Source organism: Chanodichthys erythropterus, chromosome 1 (assembly GCF_024489055.1).
Source record: "Chanodichthys erythropterus isolate Z2021 chromosome 1, ASM2448905v1, whole genome shotgun sequence".
NCBI lineage: Eukaryota > Metazoa > Chordata > Actinopteri > Cypriniformes > Xenocyprididae > Chanodichthys > Chanodichthys erythropterus.
This window is the reverse complement of record NC_090221.1, coordinates 2,332,100-2,357,190: the sequence shown is the minus strand read 5'-3', so window position 1 is coordinate 2,357,190 and position 25,091 is coordinate 2,332,100. Positions and strand designations below refer to the sequence as shown.

Here is a 25,091-nt window from a genome sequence, read left to right as displayed (position 1 = left end):
TCCATATATTCCAGTTTCATTCCATATATTCAAGTTTCATTCCATATATTCCAGTTTCATTCCATATATTCCAGTTTCATTCCATATATTCCAGTTTCAGACTTTCATTCCATATACTGAAACTTACTATTATAAATACAACAATTTCCTGAACGGCATGCCATAATACACACACACACATATGTATACATATAAATATTTCTCATATGTATACGTGTGTGTGTGTATTTATATATACATAATAAATATACACAGTACACACATATATTATGTAAACACAAACTTATTTTGGATGCGATTAATTGCGATTAATCATTTGACATCATTTAAAAAATAATTAAAATATTTGAATGAGTAACATCTTCCTCAGGCTTACAAAACATATAAAGTGTAAGCCTTGTGTGTATTATTGTACTTTTGGGTGTAGAATTGCATTTTCGTAATTGAAAGTGTGTTGATTATCATCACTAACAGCTGATTTTACTCTAAATGATCTGTTATTACATTTTCTTGCACTTTGCATGTTTTATAACTCTGAGGAAGTGTGACAGACCAAAACGTTGCTCATTAAAATATTTCAATGATTTTTATTTTTCTAGCTCATACAGTAATTTCATCCAAAGCACCTCTGATTGATTCAGGTGTGTGAGGCACTATATATATTTATTTTTTTAATTTTTGTGGGTTGCATTTTTCATCAGCATATGTTCTGTCAGCATATAGAGAGAACAAGCCTCATCTCTTTCTTTGTTCACAACTTTACAGTCATAAATCAGCATGCTAAAAACATCAACACTCTGGAGATTCCCAGCGCACCATTCCGCAATCACAATCCACAGGAAGCACTGTGGAAGTACTGGGAGCTCTGGGAAATCAGGAAATTAGGCCAAGATGGCAGAGGTAAAAATAACAGGCTATTTATAGGTCGCTACATCATCAGCAAAAGTCTCTGTGCATTTCGGTGTCTAAGAGATGGATAGATTAGAGAGTTATTGGTCTCTGGAAGCGTGTTGTTGGAAAGCTGTGAGAAGAGTTAGACATGCAGCCTCAGTGTCTCTCAAGTTGATCATGATGACTTCCTCTTCCTCTCTCTCTCTCTCTCTTAACATTGTTAACCCTTCCTCAATCTCGCTCATCTCTGAACCCCCTCCTTCTCTTTCCATCTTCCGCCTTTCTTTCACTAAATCCAGTTTGTCTCTTTTCCTCTGTGTTAGGGGAGACCATTGGCAGTAGTAGCCGAAGGCAATTTCTAACAAACTAAATTTCATTAATCATAAATAAGCTAGAATGATGACACTTATTCAGCACATGCTCAATTCGGTTTTCCAACTGATTATACACTACCGTTCAAAAAATTGGGATTAATACTTTTTCTTTGTTGAAAGAAATTAATACTTTCATTCAGCAAGTACAAAAAGCAAGTGACATCTAAGACATTTATAATGTTGCAAAAGATTTCCATTTCAAATAAATGCTGTTCTTTTGAACTTTCTATTCATCAAAGAATCCAAAAAAAAAAAAAGTATACAACTGCTTTCAACACTGATAATAATCATAAAGTTTACATGAGCAGCAAATCATATTATTAGAATGATTTCTGAAGGATCATGTGACACTGAAGACTGGAGTAATGATGCTGAAAATTCATCAATTACATTTTACCATATATTCACATAGAAAACAGTTATTTTAAATTGTAAAAATATTTCACAATTTTACTGTTTTTACAGTATTTTAACTTCAGTCTTGGAGAGCAGAAGATAGTTCTTTCAAAAAACATTTTTAAAAAATCTTACCAAAACCAAATATACATATATATACATATATTTATATATATTAGGGCTGTCAACACATGCGATTAATTCAAAATTCTTAACGTGTTAAATGCATAAAATTATTTTAATGCGTAAACAATTTTGAATTAATCACATGCATTAAAAATTATGGAAGCATGTGAAATTGCGTCACAACATAATTTACGTTGCGCAGTTAGATGATCTTAAAGTCCATGCTGATTATATCAGATGACAGAGAGATTTATTCATTTCAGTGTCTGTTTTGCTTTAAAACACAAACTCTGTGTCATATTGTGTCATTGTATCTATAGAGCGCAAGTCCTCCCGCATTGCGCTGTTCCTGTCTGAACGGAGCGTCAAAACATCCCACCGCCAGATGATCTGAAAACTATGTTTCTCGGCTGGATAAAGCAAACCAGCGTCTTGCTATGAAAGTTGATGGATGAGGATTGCAATCAAAGTAAAGATGATTGTGGTGACATACAGAAGCACGTTTGGTTCCAGTCATTCCCGGACTACACTTCCCATAATCCTCCCTGGCAATCACCTGCACTCACTCCACCAATCACTAATCACCACACCCAGTGTTACCTTGCATTACCTGGACTATTTAAACCACTCACATCCTCACACACTTTGCGAGGTCTTGTATACTCTGGTTACATTTCTGAGCGTTTCTTATTGTGATTGTCTGGCTGTCATTTACCCTGTCTGTTCCCTGTCTACGATGATTCCCTGCTGCCTGCCTTTGGAGGGTTGATTGTTTACTGGACTTGTGATTGATATCTGCCTACCCTGATCCTACTGCCTGTTCTACGACCACGATTCTGCCTTCTCCCTGCTGTGATCCTGTTCAGTATCGCAACTTGACTTGTCTAAAATGTAAACAAGTTCTTTGTTGTTGCACACACTATTATGGGTGTTTTGGTGTAGCCTGCATAAATGTATGAATTATATGAAATCATATCATTTGGGTATTTAGTGTCTTTTTGGAGTCTGCAAGTGTCCTTTTTTGGTAAGACATCTAAATTTACCTTGAAAAAAGCTGGAAAATACAGTTTTGTGAAAATCACACTTCAATTTCATGGTTTATTTTGCTGGATATAGGCAATGATGGAAAAATTGACTTGTTTAACAAGATAAATGGTGTATGCCTAATTTCACGATAAGTGTGCGATTAAGCGTGATTAAGGGTGCGCAATTTAAAAAAAAAAAAATCTACTGACAGCCCTAATATATATATATATATACACAAACGAACAGTGTTTATTTGAAATATAATCTTTGTCTTTACTGTCACTTTTTGATTGATTTAATGCATCCTTGCTGAAAAAAAAATATGAATGTCTTTAAATTCTTCTCAAAAAAATAAAAATAAAAATTCTTACTGACCCCAAACTTTTGAACGGTAGTGTAAAATGTTACAAAAGATTTGTATTTCAGATAAATGCTGTCCTTTTGAATTTTCTATTCATCAAGGAATCCTGAAAAAAAAAAGTTTTTAACATTGATAATAATCATACATTTTTCTTAAGCAGCAAATCATCATATTAGAATGATTTCTGAAGGATCATGTGACACTGAAGACTGGAGTAATGATGCTGAAAATTCAGCTTTGATCACAAGAATATATTACATTTTAAAATATACTCCAATAGAAAACAGTTATATTAAATTGTAATAATATTTCACAATGTTACTGTTTTTACTGTATTTTTAATTAAATAAATGCAATCTTGGAGAGCAGACAAAACTTTTTTAAAAAATATTAAAAATCTTACGGATCCCAAACTTTTGAATGTCTCTCAGGGTGCAAAAAAGAAAAAAAGAAAAAAAAAAAAAAAATCAAAATACTGAGAAAATTTCAAGTTGTCCAAATGAAGTCCTCAGCAATGCTTATTACTTACAAAAATAAATTTTAGATATATTTATGGTAGAAAATTTACAAAATATCTTCATGGAACATGATCTTTACTTAATATCCTAATGATTTTTGGCATAAAAAAAATCTATAATTTTGAGCCATACAATGTATTGTTGGATATTGCTTATATGGTCCAGGGTTATATTATATATATATATAGCTGATCTTTCTAGCTGATCAATATATTTTAGTAATAAGGATTTAATTTACTTCATACAATTATAATGTAGGTCCCACTGAGACTTTTCCTTTAAGCATACATTATTCATGAAAGCTAAAAAATAATACCATATAAAATGAGAAAACAAAGTAACATAAATACATATTAAAGCAATAACATCATAACCCGGATGTGTGTGCTCTTATGTGAGAGTGGGTTAAAATGATTTATTTGTCAGATGTTATAATTGCCCCCCAACCACTTCTTCTATTAAAGTCTTTCTCATTGTAAGTCTATTAATTGTAGTTACTTTTGCCAAATATTAATGTTTATTTTACTAAAAGACCATAGCTATATTTGTAGTAGTCTGTGAGTTAGGAAGAAAAACTTCATCTCATCTCTATTTCTCTGCTCTCCCTCTCAGTGTGACCTGCTGTTTACTGCTTGATTTGTATCCGCTTGAAGAGGGCTTGGCTCAATATATTAAGAGCAGAAGGAAGCTAGGCCTGACCCTCACCGGTTTAGTGCCGCTTAACGCCTCTGGCAGCTTGTATCAGCTTGAAAAGGGTCTGAGGAATAAAAGTCGGAGCCGTTTACTCTCTAGACTGCTACTTCCCTGCACTGAAACCCCCCAACACCGTGATCTTCTCCTCCGTATGCATTAAAGACTGCTTTCTTTACCCACACACTAGACTTCATCTATCCATCCATCTATCATGGCCGGGCTGCAGCACTACGGTTTCCCCGTGCACCGCACAGGTTCATGTAAGGGTTGGGTACAGACCCCAAGGCACCGTGTGTACCTTTATTCCAAACGACCTTGTTTACTAAGGCCCGTCTGAAACACACCACACAGGGGTTCTGACTAAATTACATTATGAGGCTGAAAACGCTGCAGTGAAAATCTTAGTCCCGAACTGGATCAAGGATTTCACACACTGAATTACTAGAAAGTGATTGTTTGGATGGTGAAAAATGGTGTATAATCTATTTGAAAATTCTTTGGAGAGGGATGGGCTGAAAAACAAGAGCACTCGTTGGAAAGTCATTTCAGAGGCGGAGCGAATTTTGATGAGAGATTACAAAGACGTATTTTTCTTTGGAATAATGTGCACATGCAAACTAGGAATGTGTCTTTATAAAATATTCCTTTAAAGCAGTGGTCACCAACCTTTTTGAGCCCAAGATCCCTGACCTCGACCTTTTTGAAAGACAAGATCTACTTGATAGAAAATGACAGCCCAGATTGTATTTACTATTTTTTTCATGGACAATTTAGATTCTTATTTATTTATTTACTTATTACAAGCAAGTTGGCCGATTCTGATACTGGTTGCAGATATTTATTATTAATATTATTATAATAAACAAAAATACAAAGCCATTTCAAATTAGAGGGAACTACTGCTTTTTAATCACAATCCAAACAAAGATGCTACGCACGTTGCATGAGCAGTTATTTTTTTAGTTGAATTAGATTTAATTTCAAGATTTAAAGCAAAATCAGAACGGTCTGCCTTTAACTTTGTGAAATTATAAATGCCTACACAAAAAAAACATGAAACAAAAACAGCAGGCTGAATGAGATGCAGATTCATTCTCTGACAGCAGGTGGCGCTTATGGAGCAGCAGTGATACAGCGTTTCCTTGGTTACCGCTGTAAACAAAGCTGAAATGCACTAATAATTAGCTACTTTATTCTGAGGTAAGTGGAAAATAAAATGCCATTGCCATCGAAATCTTTCTAAAGACTGATCTCCTTTTAGACTGACTCATATTTATATTATTTTCGCGAGCTACTGGAACAGTGATAAAGATCGACCAGTCGATCGCGATCGACGGGTTGGCGACCACTGCTTTAAAGCATGTGTTCAATTCCTAAGGAATGCATTAAGTGATAAAATGTATGCATGATGTGCCAAATGCAAAAAAAAAAAAGATTAAATAGGATCAATTTAGAGTTCATGGTTACATTCAACACTGAAGATACATAAATTCGCAAAGAAGGAAAGTGTCACATGAAGATTAGAGTATTTACTGTTGTATGTTATATAATATATTTAATATATATTTCTTTGGTGATCCTGCTAAGCCACTATTGACAGAATCAGACACAAAGTGCAAGAGAAGGACAGAGTATTGAATTCTGCAAGCAGTTCAGCAATTTTCCTTGCAGTGAAGCCTGTCCTATCTGAGTTTTCCTGCTGCACTGGTTTTCGCCCACCTTTACAGAGAAAGACAGCACAGGAATGTGTGATTACACACAAAATAAATTAATGCAGGCTATAAATAGAAGCTGTCCTATTCTGCCCTTACACATCTTCAAGCTTCTGGAAAAAAAATAACGCCAGCCGATGCACTTCACCTCCATATAATAGGCAACCTTTCTGTAAATGAAAATTAATGATCATGTCTCCATTTTATTGTGTGGCTCATCCACTGTAAATGAGATGGTAAACAGAACACTTCTTCTTCTCTCAGTCACCATGTGTAGTCATTTAGATTTGCTTAAGTCTATTATGTCCTAAATTAGTCAACTGCATTTAGATAGAAGCCGCTCTTACTGCACTGCAGCGCTTCTTAATTGGGCCTAGTACATAGACTTGCTGAACACCTCATAATGTTTGCTTACACACATCGCAACACAATAAGCCAATAGCTGCTAAAACTATACTTGCAATGTTAGTTTAATTCAGACAGAAGTCATTTTGTTTCATTTCAATGCACTGACTGTTTTATACACATTCCACACAAAAGCAGAAGGCATTTTCTCAGTCTGGCAGGTAATAATCTGATTGGCTGGATTTACACAACTTCCAGGAATAAAGGCATACAGGTTTTTAATTGGTTGTATGGACACAGAGTAGTGTTTAAAAAAGATACTACAGTTTACTATAAATGTTCTGAATGTTTTTGAGAAAGAACTGATGACTAAATTGAGTTTTGTTTGAGGCATCCTGTAGCAAGGAAAATATCCAAAAAACATAAAAAATTAAATACATATTGCTTCGGTCTTTTTGTGTCTAAGCAGGTGATTCTTGGCCAGAATAAGCAGCAAAGTGAATCAGTATCTATAGACAAAATCGATACTATACTATCAGGGTTTGACATTAACTTTTTTTGACTCACCAGCCACTGCAACTAGTGTTGTTTCTAGTTTCTAGCCACTCAGCATTTTCACTGGCCAATTTTGACATCAATACCATGCCATATAGATATTTTTAATAATTTGGCAGCAGGTTTATTAGACTGCTGTCACTTTAAGAGCTGACGAACGGATCCATTATACTGTTACACATGCGTTTTCTTTCTCAACTGTTTACGTTCACTCAAAACATAACTGACTGTATTTACGTGAATACTCGCCAAGACCGGCATTTTAACATTATTTTGTGTGTATTTGATTGTTTAAAGGTGCCCTAGAACTTTTTTTAAAAATATGTAATATAAGTCTAAGGTGTCTCCTGAATGTCTCTGTGAAGTTTCAGCTCAAAATACCCCATAGATTTTTTTTAATTCATTTTTTTAACTGCCTATTTTGGGGCATCATTATAAATGAGCCGATTCAGGGTGTGTGGCCCTTTAATTCTCCTGTTCCACGCCTACGGAGCTCATGCTTGCCTTGAACAGTGCATAAACAAAGTTTATACAGCTAATATAACCCTCAAATGGATCTTTACAAAGTGTTTGTCATGCATGCGTCGGATTATGTGAGTATTGTATACTGTTATATTGTTTACATTGATTCTGAATGAATTTGAGGCTGTGCTCTGTGGCTAACGGCTAATGCTACACTGTTGGAGAGATTTATAAAGAATGAAGTTGTGTTTATGAATTATACAGACTGCAAGTGTTTAATAATGAAAATAGCGACAGCTCTTGTCTCCGTGAATACAGTAAGAAACAATGGTAACTTTAACCACATTTAACAGTACATTAGCAACATGCTAAACGTTTATAAAGACAATTCACAAATATCACTAAAAATATCATGATATCATGGATCATGTCAGTTATTATTGCTCCATCTGCCATTTTTTGCTGTTGTTCTTGCTTGCTTACCTAGTCTGATGATTCAGCTGTGCACAGATCCAGACGTTAATACTGGCTGCCCTTGTCTAATGCTTGAACATGGGCTGGCATATGCAAATATTGGGGGTGTGCATATTAATGATCCCGACTGTTACGTAACAGTCGGTGTTATGCTGAGATTCGCCTGTTCTTCGGAGGTCTTTTAAACAAATGAGATTTATATAAGAAGGAGGAAACAATGGAGTTTGAGACTCACAGTATGTCATTTCCATGTACTGAACTCGTTATTCAACTATGCCAATATAAATTCAATTTTTCATTTGAGGGCACCTTTAAGCGCAATAAGCAGCGAAAAAAAACTCAATTTAGTACTAAAATGCAGCTTTATGTGGGTGTAAGCTCAAAATCTGCGGGAATACACTGGAATTCAGGCCCTGTAACACCAAAAACTGGAGCAAATGAAACCAGTGAGTGAGGGGAGGCGGGTTCAATATTTTTTTTTCAACACTACAATTGAAAAATGTATATATTATAGGGCTGGGTAAAAAATATCGATTTCTCGATTTTAATCGATTCTCATTTTTACGAACTGATATTGATTCTTAAATCCCAAGAATCGATTAGTCTAGTCTGTTTTCAGTTGATGAATGAGCAGAATATGTAGCTCCTCCCATCCAATAAATCACAATAATCTTTGTTACTTTTGATATGAAGCAAAGTCTCAGATTTCAAATGACGTCCATCTTATTATGAGATTCAAAAAATAAATACGGTTTTGGCGCCGTTTAATGTGGCGTGACAGATTGCTTTAGCGCCTCAGTTAAAGAGAAGCTTGTGATCATCCTCTCCTCCGCTTTAATACCAGTTACAGCGAAATAAACATGAACATCTGAAGGTATGTTAAAATATACAGTACAACTTACTGAAATCCGTATCATGTCTCGTGTAATCGCTCAATCAGTGTTTCAACCTCGGAAAGACGTCAATAAAACAGCTTCAATGTCACGTGACGTCACATTTACCTCAGAAAAACACATTCAGTGACCATAAACTCATTAGTCAGCTAGAAAAGTGAACTCTAGAAAGATAAATATAGCTATGCACCGTTACATATTCATTATAATTTTTAATGTTCTTCAATATTTAATGCATGTTTGAATAAATCAGCCACGATTTAAATGTTTATATTTCAAAATACGAATTGGAGTAGAAATATGATTGTGTCATTCTAAACTTTACTTATAATAAAAACATCATTGAGTGTAATTTAAGTGTTTGTATATAAATAAGTTAATTTAATCTTCAATATTATTATAGTAGTACCAGCTGACTCTCATGTGTAGATTACAGCATTAGTTGAGAGATTTTTTTCCTCTAGAAAATTTGCCATGTGCTGAAACTGAAATACTACATCCAAAATAATCAAATTGAATCGAAAGCCTGTGAATAGTAATCAAATCGAATCATGAAAATTGTGTCAATACCCAGCCCTAATATGTTATATATGAAATTCAACCCACCAAAGTGGTTAGTAGAGTGACTGCATTACACACCACTGCTGAAATCCACCCGCATTTGGCGGGTGTAAATGTCGAGCCCTGTGTACTACGCATCAAAGAAAGTTTCTTGGTTTTTACAGGCTCCAAAAAATAAAAAAAATGAATATGAGACTAAACAAATATGTAAATGTCTAAGGCATAATATTAGAAAATGTTTTGACATTAGCCCATTAAAAACAAGGACAACGCAGACTGCCAAGCAGTAAAATGACTCAGTTGTTGTATGACGACTTGGAAATTGTATTTACGCCTGTGTATTGTGCTGGTGGCCTGAAAGTCTTTTAGGAGCAAGATAATCAGATCTACCTGCCTGTGCTAAATTTTCAGACTGGGCTCTCACAGACAGTTATAAAGGAGCGCTGTTATTTTCTTCTTCTCCTGGTAATTGAGGAACATGCTTTGGCAGGCTTAGTGGAGCAGGGCACCTACTTGGACAACACACTCCCCACAAACACACACTCACAAACCACATCTTCCAACACTCTTTTATGTCAAACTGCAACAGAGCACAGATTCTCACTAAATTTCAAATGTCACAAAAGAGAACGCTCTATTACTGCCTCCTCAACACATGCTCACACACACACACACACATGCGGCCGCAGCCGGCGCTGTCTCACATACGAAGGTCTCCATTGACAAAGCAGCGCGCTGGCAGTCCCAGCAGCAATGTTCTGCGGGCCAGGTCACGGCACTCTCACACATTCCCATCAATTTTTCATCATGTGCATTTAGTGTTTCTGCACGCATTTTCCCTTTTGGGTTATGTAAAAATAGCTTATGTAATTGGGCACTTACATAATGAAGCGTTATAAATTATATTTATTGATTTTGGTAGCTTAATAACAGTGAATTATCTGCTGCAATGCAGATTTTTAATTTTTAAGCACTCTTCTGATAAGGACACTGCTGTCAGGCTGAGGAACAGAGCGCACAATATGCAGCTTTGGAATTAGCAACAACAATTTCATCCCTTCTATACATAGACACCGATGTTGAGTCATTTACACCGACATAATGCAATCAGCAGAGAAAGAGAGAAAATAAAAACAGGCCTCAGAACATGTCGTGAATGTGTTATGTGGGTGGATTGTAGGGGTGTAACGGTTCTCTGTAAAAACACTTGCACCACGGTTCATCTGAAATCTGACGACGCATCTATAATATGGTTTGTTGAAAATAACAATGCTTAAAACAGACAGGCTAATGTATGTTTCTGTGATGATCAAAAAACGTGGACAAAACAGTCTTCGTTCAATAGGAGTGCAATATGACCAGTCATTTACACCTGGGTGTTGACCTCGCAGGTGAGATCTGAACAGCAAACATTGCTATCTGTGTTTAAACTCAACTCATTTAAGCCTTGCGAACTTAAACTTTGAAGCGCAAGACGCGAAAGAGGCGAAAGATTTGTGCGTTCACTCATCCGAAGCGCGCACACAGAAAGCTGCGTCTCAGATATTGAGTTTTCTTTCAAATCTTGCGTTTGAACGGACAAATTCACGCAGAAATTATGTCAACATGCCCATATTGGTGCGTATGCTAGCAAACATAGAAGGTAAACAGTTGAGAAAGACAACGCATGTGTTCAGTATCAGTATATTGGATCCGTGCATTATGTCTTAAAGTGACAGCAGCCTAATATTCCTGCTGTCTGTATGTGTTTTTAATGTTAATCTAACAACAAAAAGACAAGGAAATAACTTGTTGCTCTTGAGAATGGCTTTTGCAACTGCAATAATGATCAATAATCTTTGTAAAGTAAAGATAATATGCAGTGTTAGTTTATATTTAATGTCTGAAAAACATGAAAAGCACTGCTTATTTTATTTTAATCTTTTCTCTGTTGCATTTATTTGTGCTGTTTTTTGTAGTGTGATTATTTGTTCTTATTTTCTTCATTTTTATTTGACTGTGGTCTGAACATAGCACATACCGAACCGTACCGAAACGAACCGTGAGCGATTTGAACGATTACACCCCTAGTGGATTGCAAATAGCTTGCTCCAGTGCTCGGACAGATTCATGAAAGGAGTTAAAACGACCTCTGATGAACGTGATTACCAGTCAGCTTTGGTTGATAACGACAATGAAAATGACGTACCTTAATCCGTACAGCACGGTGCCGTCGGGGTGCAGGCGTATCATTCGGTTCTTGACCGTCACTCCGTGAACGAAGGATTTCTTATCGTTGAGGAAGTAGGTGTCGGGCACCCACAGCTGGTCAGCGACGCGGTTATCCAAGGTTAGATTCAGAGGGATCTCAGAGTAAGACAAGCGCTTGTCTCGCCAAGCTTGCTGGAAATACATGGTCAGGGTGTAGTCCTAAAAATAAGAGGAAAATTAGGATCATTAGGAACAGATTTTTCCCTGCAGTTGGGTTATAATTTCATTTTCAACTTGATGTTTACACAGTTTCCAGGTTAAAAGTATATGGGCATCTACCTTACACTATCAAGAGGCAACCAACACTACAATATTTTTGTATGTTTACATCAATATTTAATATAAATAAGACTGACATTAATATTTCAAACCACACTGTAAAGTGGAAACCTGTGAATGTTACTTTAAGGAGCTTTTCCTGCCGGATCCAATCCTTTAGTTTAGTTTTCTTGGTATACACACTGCCGTTCAAATGTTTGAGGTCATAAAGGGGACCTATTATGCGTCTTTAAACAAGATGTAATAAGTCAGAATGTGTCTGTGAAGTTTCAGCTCAAAATCCCCCACAGATCATTTATTATAGCTTGTCAAATTTGCCCCTATTTGGGTGTGAGCAAAAACACACCGTTTTTGTGTGTGTCCCTTTAAATGCAAATGAGCTGCTGCTCCCCGCCCCCTTTCCAGAAGAGGGCGGAGCTTTAACAGCTCAACAACAACAAAGCTGGAGAATCTCACGCAGACAAAATGAGGAAAGTGTTCAGCCTTACATTGTTCAAACCGGAGTCGACACTGATGGAGAGACTCAGGAAGAAGTTACAACTTTTAGACGTTTCTGAATGGTTAGTGGATAAATTGATGTAGTTGCTGTGGAGTTGATTCAACTCATCCACTAGCATGTGCCGTCATGTTCATCTTTTGTGAAAAACCTGCATTAAGTTTGTGAAGTAGTCCGGCGTAAAATGATGGCATGTCAACAACACTCTACTATGGCCCCGCCCCCTTTGTTGAGTGTTCTCGGGGGCGGGGTTTATGTAAATTTTAGGGTTTGTGATGTCACTAACCCGGGAGGAAGCTCGTTGTAGTCCCTACCAGCCGTTTGTTGTAGAAAATATCTCCTTTGCACTGAACTTTGAGTGTCGTAACTTTGCAGATGTTGTTTATGCTCAAACAGCAACATTACACACTAACTAAAGTTAAAAAAGTGAAATCACAATCAAGAACCCCTTTAATGACCCCAAATAGCAGTGTAAATTTTATTTGAATTAATTCATTTAGATGTTACCACATGATGCATATTATAACGTTTTTAAGTCTCATCAAGTTGCTTATAAAGTAATAACTTGGAAAAATACAGCATATTTATTGTCTATTTCATTAGTTGCTACTAAGCAGTCGCCTTCTTTCAGATCATTAGTCAAGAAATCCTCAGTAAACACCGCAGATGGTGGCAGGCACGCAGATGCACCTTTTAATTTAACCCAGCTGAGTGCTCGCTGAAACCGCCTCGGTCACAAATCACTCTGTGCTTCAAGTCATTACAAGTTCATTCCGATTCGGATGCGACCGAAAGTGATGATGTCCGAGTGAGAGTTGTTTACTCTGTAATTAGCCCATCCATTTCCACCAGTTTGACACATTCAGGACGATTTTTTGACTGGCTGCTATTGTGATAGGCTGGCATTAATGGATTGACACGGTAATCAGCCAATCACCAGTTCAGTTTCACACACTATTTGAGCTTATATTTTGCAACGTTAATTCTCATCTGAAATGTTTCGAGCAGGCACTTTCCCCGTGCCTCCTGGGATAAAATGCCCCTGATTTTATCTTTGGTTTGTTTTTGGGAGTGCTTTGGATGTGGTTATCAGCGTGGCCAGAGGATGAGGGGGCAGTGGGCTGGCTGAACGGTGGCAGGCAGTTTCTAGCCCCATATTTATCTCTCCGTGCTTCTCCAGCAGTGACCTGTGAGGGAACTCTTAAAACCGGCAATCGTCTGCTGCCAAAAATAACCAGCACACTTGATAAAGTTATTCTCAGGCATTAAAGGACAAACCTCCCTCTGATTCAAAAGCCGCTGGAAGAACCAGCTGTGACTCACACTGTCCTGCATGTGCACATTCAACCGGCCACTTCAGCATGAGCAAACACACGCTAAACACACCTGCACACACATGCACGCCCCAATTCTCCATTACATTTCCTGTACACAAGAATAGTACCACTACTGCACTACTTCTAGCTTTTGCACAACATTTCTGTTCAATTATTTAAAGAGGACCAATTTATATCAGTTTCTGAACTCCCTGAAACGCCTCCATTGTAGTCTTGAGTTTTCTTCACAATATTCCTCATTTAAATAATTCATGCGCAGAATAAAGGGGCGGGGCCTGGTTGAGTATGAGGAAAATGATCAACATTCAAGTTCTAGTAGAGCCCAAAAACAACATCAAGAGTTTGAAAAAGATCATAATATGGTCATAATGTGATAAGAAAATCCAAATTATAATGATAAGATTCCAAATTAAAGATATGACTACATAAAACTTTTAATGAGCATTCAGATGGTCCATGAGCTCGACTCTCATAATTCCCTCCGATCTCTAGCATCTGTCATTATGTATAGAGTAGGTTAAAGATGGTGCTGATCATCTACGCTGCAGGTTTCCCTCAGGAGAAGCGGCTGATGCCTTGGGCGACAGTCACTTTAGCCTCCTCAAACTCTTAAAGACATAGTTCACCCATAAATGACAATTCTGTCATCTTTTACTCGCTCTCATGTGCTTCCCAACCCATTAGACTTTCTTTCTTGTGTGGAACATAAAAGATGATATTTTGAGAAATGTGGTTTCAAAGGGTCAAAAACTGGTAACTTTTGTGCTCCTCATGCAGAAGAAAAAAGGTCATTCAGTTTTGAACTGACATGAAGGATGGGCAAATGATTGCAGAATGTTCATCTGTTTTTAATTAAAATCCTGTTCGCCACGTCTCCTTACTGAGATATAAAACATGTTAAAATGCATTATTCATGCTTATGTCTTTTCAAACCGGTTTCACTGCGTTTTATTCGACCGTAAATGCCCTGCAAAGTGGACTTTAGAGGGTGTTCCGCCATCTTCAGTGAGAATTCAATGCCATAGGGAATAAGGGAACATCGAGACATTACTTCACAAGAAGTGGAGAGGGAAATTTACACAACAGTAATTGCACATCATTCCAGCACTTGAAGTTTGACTAGAATAAACACAGTAAAAATGATCTGAGGCTTCAGCATTTTCATTGAGTTTAATTAGTCCCAGGTGTGGTTTGTACACGGTTGTTTGCGGGTATAAAGTGTGCCAGATGTGACAGTTACAATGCAACTATTGTGATTACAGTTATATAAGATGAAATACACATCCAATATAACAAAATTATGTTTATTTTCATATTAAACTCTGCAAGAGACACGTATCACTCAGTTTAGCATTCAGAAATGACAATTTATATTAAGTAAATTAATAATAAATTAATATTTCAATAAATATGCTCAAATGATGCTCAAAATAATTAATTGGTTTGAGTAGGACAAACTTAAACAAATTAGTTCAGTCAAATCAACTTTTGAGTATTTAGCACTTTTTCTTTCAAATTCACAGAACTGATATATTTTAAGTATAATGAGTTTTATGAACTTATTTCTTTTCATTTAGACAAACTTAAGTTTAACAGAAACTTGGCTGGGATTTCTATTTCTATGCTTTGCACATGCTAAAATTAAGAGTAATGTATAATGTTTTTGTGCAAGATTAACGTTAAGTGGGAGATTTAATAGTGATTAATGTTTTGTTATGTTATATTTCACATCTTGTGAAGTCAAACGATAAGTTTGTGTGAGGTAAAAACCATAAAGTCACTAAAAACAGGGATGCATAATATATCGGTATTGGCCGATACATGTTAATTTTTAATGTTATTATTGGCCCGATAAGAAAATTTGGCCGATTAATAATTTCCTTCAGCTGAGACACTTTAGATGCACACTGTCCACCATTTTGGTTTTGAATTGCTTGAAGTATGATTGAAATCACTTCAAAAAAGGAAAATACAGTGCAACGAACAGCAAAGTCTGTCATATAGACTACATAAAATTATAATGAGCACATTATAATGGTGTGCTTGAGACTTGGCTTTTAATGGTAAGAGTTTTGGTTTTGTTATCAGGCTCTCAAAAATTATATAAAAATTTAGTTTTAGATTTTTCGGCCAATATATCGGTTATCGGCTTTCAAATATAAAGAATTATCGGTTATCGGTATCGGCCGAAATCGGTGCATCCCTAACTAAAAATCATCTCCTCCACCACAGACCTCAAATCTCATTCATATTTGGTAAATGCATTTCAAGTATTTACCCAAATATGAAATATATCGGTTATCGGCTTTCAAATATAAAGAATTATCGGTTATCGGTTGAAATTTTCATATCGGTGCATCCCTAACTAAAAATCATCTCCTCCACCACAGACCTCAAATCTCATTCATAATTGGTAAATGCATTTCAAGTATTTACCCAAATATGAAATATATCGGTTATCGGTTTTCAAATATAAAGAATTATCGGTTATCGGCTGAAATTTTCATATCGGTGCATCCCTAACTAAAAATCATCTCCACCACAGACCTCAAATCTCATTCATATTTGGTAAATGCATTTCATGTATTTCATGGATATGCACATATTCAAATCGCATGAATGAGGTAAATTTAAACATGAACTGTCACTGTAAGAAAAAAAGCAACATGAACATTCTGCTAAAAATCTCCTTTGTGTTCCATAGATGAAAGATCATTCAGGTTTGAAACAGCATGAGGATAAATTATCAGCAGAAATATTTTATTTTTGGATGAACTATCTCCCTTTAAGAAAGAATGAGATTTGTGCTATGCATGAGGAAATGTTTTGATGATATTTATGCCTAATGGTATTCCGCCATTCTGAGCTCTTTCATCCTATAGTGTTCCAGTTGAGTAATGAAGTACAACGAAACAGGAGAGCACATAGCATATGTTAGAGTATTACGGTTATCAATCATAAAGAAGAAAAACGGGAGAAAAATGGGAAAAACTTTCTGTAGATTAACATTTTGGGGAAAGAGGTTAAATATACATTTTTCCGAGTGAAGTGTGGATGCCAGGGTAGAGAATGTGGAACACCTGGGCTTGGAACTTTCCTCTTGGCTTCAGTGCCAAATGTGAGCATAATTACTATGGTCACAGATGGTAGCAGATGCCTCTTTGGGCTCTGTTTACTCTTCTTTGACATCAATAGATCTCAAACCGAGATGCAAACACACAGCTTCTGTGAGCTCACATGCAACCGTGTGGATTTTTCCCACTCTGCTAATAGAATCATGCATGAAAATAGAGGTGCAGTGGATATTTTGAGACGTTAACATTAAAATCTCTTGTTGCTTTTTTTCCCAACTAATTATTTCATATGGTGAAATTTTAAAGCGTCTAGCTACTCTTTTCTAACCAATTACAATGCAATAGGATATGAAGCTTTCAAGACTTAGAAAGCATCGTAAAGGAAAGGTGTGACCATTAAATTACTCAAAATGTATCCTTTTGTGTTCCACAGTTGAATGAGGTGAGTATAAGATGACAGAATATTAATATTTGAGTGAACAATCTCTGCAAGAGCAAAAAAGCCTCTGTTGCGCTGTTTAATCATCTTTAACAGAGCTGAAATTTGCAAGTGCAAATTAATTTAATCAAGGACGTCTCTAAATCTGCAGCATAAATGTACTAATTAAGGGCGCATTGGTTATGAATTCTTTATGTGACATGAAAAATCGTCAACTAAAGAAGTCTCAGACACAAGAAAAAGCTGTCTTTGTATTCAATAAAACTATTCTAAAGGGGTGGTTGATTGTGATTTCACTTTTTTAACTTTAGTTAGTGTGTAATGTTGCTGTTTGAGCATAAACAACATCTGCAAACTTACGACGCTAAAAGTTCAATGCAAAGGAGATATTTTCTAAAACAAATGGCTGGTAGGGACTACAACGAGCTTCTTCCTGGGTTGGTGACATCACTAACCCGAAAACACACAGCAAAGGGTTGGGCTGCCATGTTGGGCTGCTTTAGAGAAGAGGAAGAGTTGTAGTAGTATTTCATTCATCATTTTACGCCGGACTGCTTCACAAACGAGGGTCAATTCAACACAAAAGATGAACATGACGGCACATGCTAGTGGATGAGTTGAATCAACTCCACAGCAACTACATCAATTTATCCATTAACCATTCAGAAACGTCTAAAAGTTGTAACTTCTTCCTGAGTCTCTCCATCAGTGTCGACTCCGGTTTGAACAATGTAAGGCTGAACACTTTCCTCATTTTGGCTGCGTGAGATTCTCCAGCTTTGTTGTTGTTGAGCTGTTAAAGCTCCGCCCTCTTCTGGAAAGGGGGCGGGGAGCAAAAGCTCATTTGCATTTAAAGGGACACACACAAAAACGGCGTGTTTTTGCTCACACCCAAATAGAGGCAAATTTGACAAGCTATAATAAATGATCTGTGGGGGATTTTGAGCTGAAACTTCACAGACACATTCTGGAGACACCAGAGACTTATATTTCCCCTTTAAAGTCATTGAAACAGGATCTGTCTTAACAGTTTTACTCTCATTGCAACTGACCGACTTCCTTCCATTGGCTCGCACAACATTTAAAAACACCAAACCAGGGCTCAACAATAAGAATAAAAAATAAAACTTTGTTGGATCAGTGAAAAATACTGGGAGAGCATGTAAAAAACAAAAAGTATAAACCACTGGGCAAGCAGAAAAAAAAAATCCTCATTGTTGATCACCGCCATAGCATTATTTACCGCAGAGCACTGCAAATCTGCGAAACAACCTTATGTAAGATAAAGTGAGGCATGCCAGCTCTTCAGATGGATACCCAGATCAATAGATCATATTGAGATTGTGACAGAATGACACAACGTCATTTGTCGGGTCTCTCCCACTGAGCTGACACTGACGCAGAGGCTGCTGGGAGTTCTCCATTAAGCCTGTCACAACCCAAATCCAACACTCTTCACGTTCAGGAGACATCCATCTACACTGCACTGAACCCACTTAAAAAAACAGTTATGCAAAATTAACATCAAGCAAAACATGATTCACTTTTTTCCAGGCATTGGAATAAATGTAATTTTCCAAGAATATGGTGGGGCCTGAAAGGTTTTTCTTTTCCACACAAATAGTCAGTGAAAGGAGGTGCTCAACTTTTAGAAAAACATTTTTCTTCCACCTCAGAATGTCAAACTGAATATTATATGAACAGTTTATTGCTTTCTATTGATTTGATATGAGGTTTGTAATTTGTGTACCCCTGTTGTTTAAAATCATAATGTGCAGTTTTTACAGCTTTAACAAATATTAAATAAACATCCATTTTCAGATATGGTAATGAGCGTTTCATTTCCAGCACGTGCTGTAAGCGGTCGACCAATCACAACAGACTGGGCCATCTGACCAATCAGAGGAGAGTAGATCAAACACAACCAAAGTCCCTTTAAAGGATTAGTTCACTTTCAAATAAAAATTTCCTGATAATTTATTCACCTCCATGTCATCCAAGATGTTCATGTCTTTCTTTGTTCAGTTTAGGCCTGCACGATTCTGGGAAAAATATGAATCACGATTTTTTAGCTTAGAATTGATATCATGATTCTCTACAACAATTTTTTTTCTCATGAAATGTAATGTTTATTGCACACATGAACCATGACAAAACAAAACAAATTGGAAGTACCAAAAATATTTGTTTTGGCACCTATAACGTTAGAACATTGCACATCACCTCAAGCCTGTAAACATAGAGGCTTCAATGAATAAAGAAGAAACACTCTTTAACTGCTTGCCTTTTGTACAATTAACATTCAACTGGCCATTCAAGTAGGTTACCAAAAATTTGAACGCACTTAAGTTTAACGCACTGCGCTGAATATGGCCTGAACATGGCTCTAAATAGGCGAATTTTGGACGACTTTCGGATCTCTTGCGTTGTACGGCTGCTTCATCATATTGCACTTTGTGGTGACGTTTGAGGTGCTGGTAAAGGTTTGTGGTGTTACCTTGTGGTGCTGCAACAAGGGCAAAGCGCAAATCACACCAGATTGACCCTCGTCTACTTGCTTGAATCCAAAATACTTCCACACCACCGAATGTGAGCCTTTTTTCGGAACAAGTTGAGACTGAGTGGTTGGCTGATTCTCGTCACAAGGACCTGGGTTTTCATTAATATCCATTTAGTTTATTTCCGAACTACCGCGCTCGCTCGACGAGTGAAACCCTGTAGAGCGGTCCTTTCAAAATAAAGGCTGATTTTTTTTTTTTTTTTTTTTAAATCAAAGTCATTTAAAAATTAAATCGTGAACAGGGTAAATCGAGATCGCGATTTTATAACGATTTATGGTGCAGGCCTAGTTCAGTTGAAAAGAAATTAAGGTTTTTGATGAAAACATTCCAGGATTTTTCTCCTTATAATGGACTTCAATGGGCACCAAACAGTTGAAGGTCAAAATGACAGTTTCAGTGCAGCTTCAAAGAGCTTTAAACGATACCAGACGAGGAATAAGGGTCTTATCTAGAGAAATCATCGCTCATTTTCTAAAAAAAAAAAAAAATACAACTGTATATGCTTTATAAACACAAATGATCGCCTTGCACATCGCCAAAACCGCACTTTCGTATTCTTCAAAAAGCTTACGCTGTATGTCCTACACCTTCCCTATTCTGCTTACGAACTAATCCTTTAACACAAGTCATTTCCCTTGGCGGCTTCTATCTCTTTGAATGGGGAAACATCAAATTCTCCAAAGCTGTTCACCAAGCTTTCGATTAAATTTCATATTTGAAATCACCAATGAAATCTGACAACAACAAATCTCTCATAAATTTTGTTTATAAACAATGAAATCATGGCAAAAAATTGTATTTTTCAGGCTGGATCAAGCTAATGCGCAGTCCTAAATGCGCGTCTCATTTGAGTGTTGACTGTGCGCGTCTGACTGTTTCTAAAGGAACCGGAGCTTCTAACGGCTGCTGCAGTGATGCATGACTTTACCAATCGGTGATTAGCTCATATATTGAAGGCGGGACTTATTCCACCATATTGCGCGTTACACTTTCTCCCATTCAAAGCAATACGAGTGACACGTCTTGTGTTATTCTAGTCTTTGATCACAACAGACGGGGTCATCTGACCAATCAATTATTCAACAATTCCTTGCATAACAGGGTGGAATTGTCAACTCTGATGAATGCTCTTAACAATAAATGTATTAAATATGTTAATTTCGTTACAATCATTCTGTAAACAGGATGCAAACCATGCAATGTTTTGGGGTGTCATGATTTTAAGCAAAGTTACGTGTTTTGTAATGCATGTGGTGACAGGGTTGAGCACAAAATGTTTGTGTTTAAATCTAGCTGCTTTTCATTTCATGTTATATAACATATCTAAAAGTTCTCACAACAAAAACATGGGATTTGTGCCTCTAATGCTTTGAATAAGTCATGCGGCACCAAAGTGTTTCTGTTCGTCCCTATTTGTGGAAAGCGGCAAATGAGAGCGTAAAGAGATTGTGATGGGAAACGCTGATAACAGGGCACTTAACATCACCACTGCCATAGTTTCACTGTCTCTCCCAATAAGAGAAACACCAACGCAGTCGCCGTGGACTTGGGAGACTTCATTAATTGGTCATGACAACGAAACCATCCGAATGACTGGTTAAGCACAAGCCTCTAAATATTGGAGGTTGTAAGAAAGATGGACTTAAGATCCAGCGGTCATACCCGGGGTGCTGATAGCATGACTGGCCCGATTAGCCTTTATTCCCAACGGAGCGTTTTCTACAGCTACTTAAACACGTTTGATTTAACAGCCTAACACCCCATCACAGGATGATATATTAACAGATTACACAAGCGAAATCTGTCACATTAACTTCACTTAATCTAAGCTCATAACTGCAAGTGCCGTGATGAGGATGCTGATGACATGTTTGGAGATAAACGTTTGATGTCGAAGACGTGATTAAGTGGCAAAGTTTATTGCAATGTCAGACAGACTCCAAATGCCAGGTGTTTCAAATTAATCTACAACCGAGCGCCTCTTTGCAGAATTAGTTTGGAAATCAGAGTTTAATGTTGTTATTTGATTAAACTTTGTTCTGAAAACATCTTATGGTTGACTTTTTCCATATAAGGGGTAATGAACAGTCAGCTGATCGTCGCAAATAACTTGACCTGACGCAAAACATTATTCTGCTTATTGCACGGCTACTATGTTAATTCAATTAAGTGATATTAATTGATACATGGAAATTATTAACATTTGAGAGGAATATTGACATGAAACAATCACAGCTTATTCAACAACAGATTTGGACAAATGTTTATTGTGTTGTGCAAATAAAACTGAATAATTAATGATTATTTTGAGTTCAGATAATATTTTAATCCTTTCTTGACACATACTAGTCTTAAGAAAAAAATAGTTGCCTATATATTTTAGGAAGCGGATCCTTCAGAAGAAGATCATCAGATTTGAGGATTCTTAGCATCAAAAAACCCTTGGACAAAGCATAATTCAACAAAATGTTACAGTTATAGTTCACCCAAAAATTATAATTCTGTCATCATTTACTCACTTTCATATTGTTCCAAACCCTTCAGACTTTCGTCCATCTTTAAAAGACAAATTAAGATATTTTTAATGAATTCTGAGATATTTCGGTCCGTCCATTGAATCTCTAGGAGTGTGAATCTCATGATTCGATTCAAATCAATTCTTGAGGTCACGATTCGATTAAAAATTGATTCTTGATTTTGAATCAAATTTCTATTTGATACATATACATAGATTTGATTCTAGTTTACTATTTTATGTTACTTTTTCTATTTGACTGCAGTAGACAGTTTAATAGGTCTTGAAGAAAAAAATCCCTCTGGATTAAAGGGTTAGTTCACCCAAAAAAATGAAAATAATGTCATTAATTACTCACCCTCATGTCGTTCCACATCCTTCGTTAATCTTCGGAACACAAATTAAGATATTTTTGATGAAATCCGATGGCCCTGCATAGCCAGCAATGACATTTCCTCTCTCAAGATCCATTAATGTACTAAAAACACATTTAAATCAGTTCATGTGAGTACAGTGGTTCAATATTAATATTGTAAAGCCACGAGAATATTTTTTATGCGACAAAAAAAAAAAAAAAAAAACTTTTTAAAAATATCTAGTGATTGCCGATATCAAAATGAAGCATCAGAGCTTTACGAATCGAATCAGTGGTTCGGAGCGCCAAAGTCACATGATTTCAGCAGTTTGGCAGTTTGACACACGATCCGAATCACTGATTTGACACAAAAGATTCATAACGCTCCGATGCTTCCTGAAGCAGTGTTTTGAAATCGGCCCATATAGATCATTATTTAGTTTTTTTGGTGTACCAAAAATATTCTTGTGGCTTTATAATATTAATATTGAACCACTGTACTCACATGAACTGATTTAAATATGTTTTTAGTACATTAATGGATCTTGAGAGAGGAAATGTCATTGCTCAGGCCTCACTGAGCCATCGGATTTCATCAAAAATATCTTAATTTGTGTTCTGAAGATGAACGAAGGTCTTATGGGTGTGGAACGACATGAGGGCGAGTAATTAATGATAGACTTTTCATTTTTGGGTGAACTAATTCTTTAAATGTGAACCTTGAAATTTATTTAGTTTTTCCTTCTCATTTTAGTCAACCCAATACATTATTATTATTATTATGATTAATAATAATAATAATAATAATAATAATATTAAGCTGACTGCAGTCATTACACACGTGACTGGCAGTCTTCTGTAATAAAGCAAGGCAGGCTATTTTATTTTATTTTTGATATTAAAAATAGGAACAAAAAAGCAAACAATAGGACAAATACAATAAAAAAAATATACAAACTTAAGTTTTCAAGTACAGTAGCCTAGGTTTATTTAACATGTAGCCAGAAATACTACAAAAATTGAATAATCAAAAGTAAAAATAAAACACTCTGTATAAAACACTCTCATATTAAAAGATACATAAGTGTTTCAGTCAAAAGCAGTGAGCGATTTTTTTTTTTAATTAACATTAATAAAACAGACTGAACAGTTTATGAGGCTGCTGTCCCTTTAAGAATTAATGCACAGATCTAATATACTGTTACACATCTGATTTTCTCCTAACTGTTTACGTTTGCGTTGGACATAACAGACTGTTTACACATGAATACTCCACACGATGTGCATTTTGACATAATTGTGTGTGTATTTGACCATGCAAGCGCTATAAGCTGTGAGAGAGAACTGAATTCGGGATCAATTCATGCATATAACGTTGACGGACACATGGCCGAAGCTCGAGCACCATTCGTAGTTCCTTTTTGTGGCTTACGGTGATTAATAACACAACGTGTCAATGACTTTAAGTAGTACTGCAAAGTTAAAGAAGTGTAACACTTTAGAAAATCAATATTTGAACCGATGCAAATCAGTAAAAGACAGAATCACGATTCATGCGAATCGATTTTTCGTTGCACCCCTACTATTCACCCACAACTCCGAGGCTTCAAAACATTCAGGAAGAGATCATAAAAAGAATCCATATGAATCAAGCGTTTTACGTAATAAACACTGATCATAAACATAAGCTCAAACGTACTTGTTTGATGAACCTAATTGTTTCTTGCACATAATTTCTTTTCCAATCTCTTTATGAATGTTTTGAAGCGTACGTCTCGGGTGAATAGACTTTCAATATAGGGACAGAAATCTCTCAGATTTCATTAAAATATCTTTTTTTTAAAAAGTCTTATAGGTTTGGAATGACATGAGGGTGAGTAAATGATGACAGAATTACCATTTTTGTGTGAACTAATCATTTAGGGCTTTAGGTAGGTTTAGGATTTAGTTCTGCATAAATGAAATGCCGCATCAGAGACACTTAGGCCCGGTTTCACAGAGAGGGCTTAGATTAAGCCAGGATTAGGCCTTAGTTCAATTAGCTTTTATAAACAGTGCAAGTTGCTTTCATTTAAAACAGCTCAAACATGCATTTTAGTCTGAGACTAGGGACCTTGTCTGTGAAACCAGGCATATGTGGTTGTCAAGACACAATCAAAACACCAAGAAATACATCTTTGCAGTGTATAAGAAGTTAAAGGGGACCTATAATGCCCCTTTTCGCAACGTTTTTGGTGTTGGCAGAATGTGTCTGAGAAGTTTCAGCTCAAAATACCCCATAGATCATTTATTATAGCTTGTTAAATTTGCCCCTATTTGGGTGTGAGCAAAAACACACCAATTTTGTGTGTTTCCCTTTAAATGCAAATGAGCTGCTGCTCCCGCCCCCTTTCCAGAA

The 25,091-nt window shown here is 36.4% G+C and overlaps 1 protein-coding gene across 2 annotated transcripts in view; it reads right to left on the bottom strand.

Annotated features, from left to right (window-relative positions):
* gabrb2a (gamma-aminobutyric acid type A receptor subunit beta2a) overlaps positions 1 to 25,091 on the bottom strand; it is a 55,133-nt gene that overhangs the window by 23,501 nt on the left and 6,541 nt on the right. For both annotated transcript variants that reach the window (XM_067384986.1, XM_067384987.1), the window contains one exon: positions 11,576 to 11,796. In XM_067384986.1, coding sequence (XP_067241087.1) covers positions 11,576 to 11,796 — 221 coding nt within the window. The remainder of the gene's footprint in view (positions 1 to 11,575; positions 11,797 to 25,091) is intronic.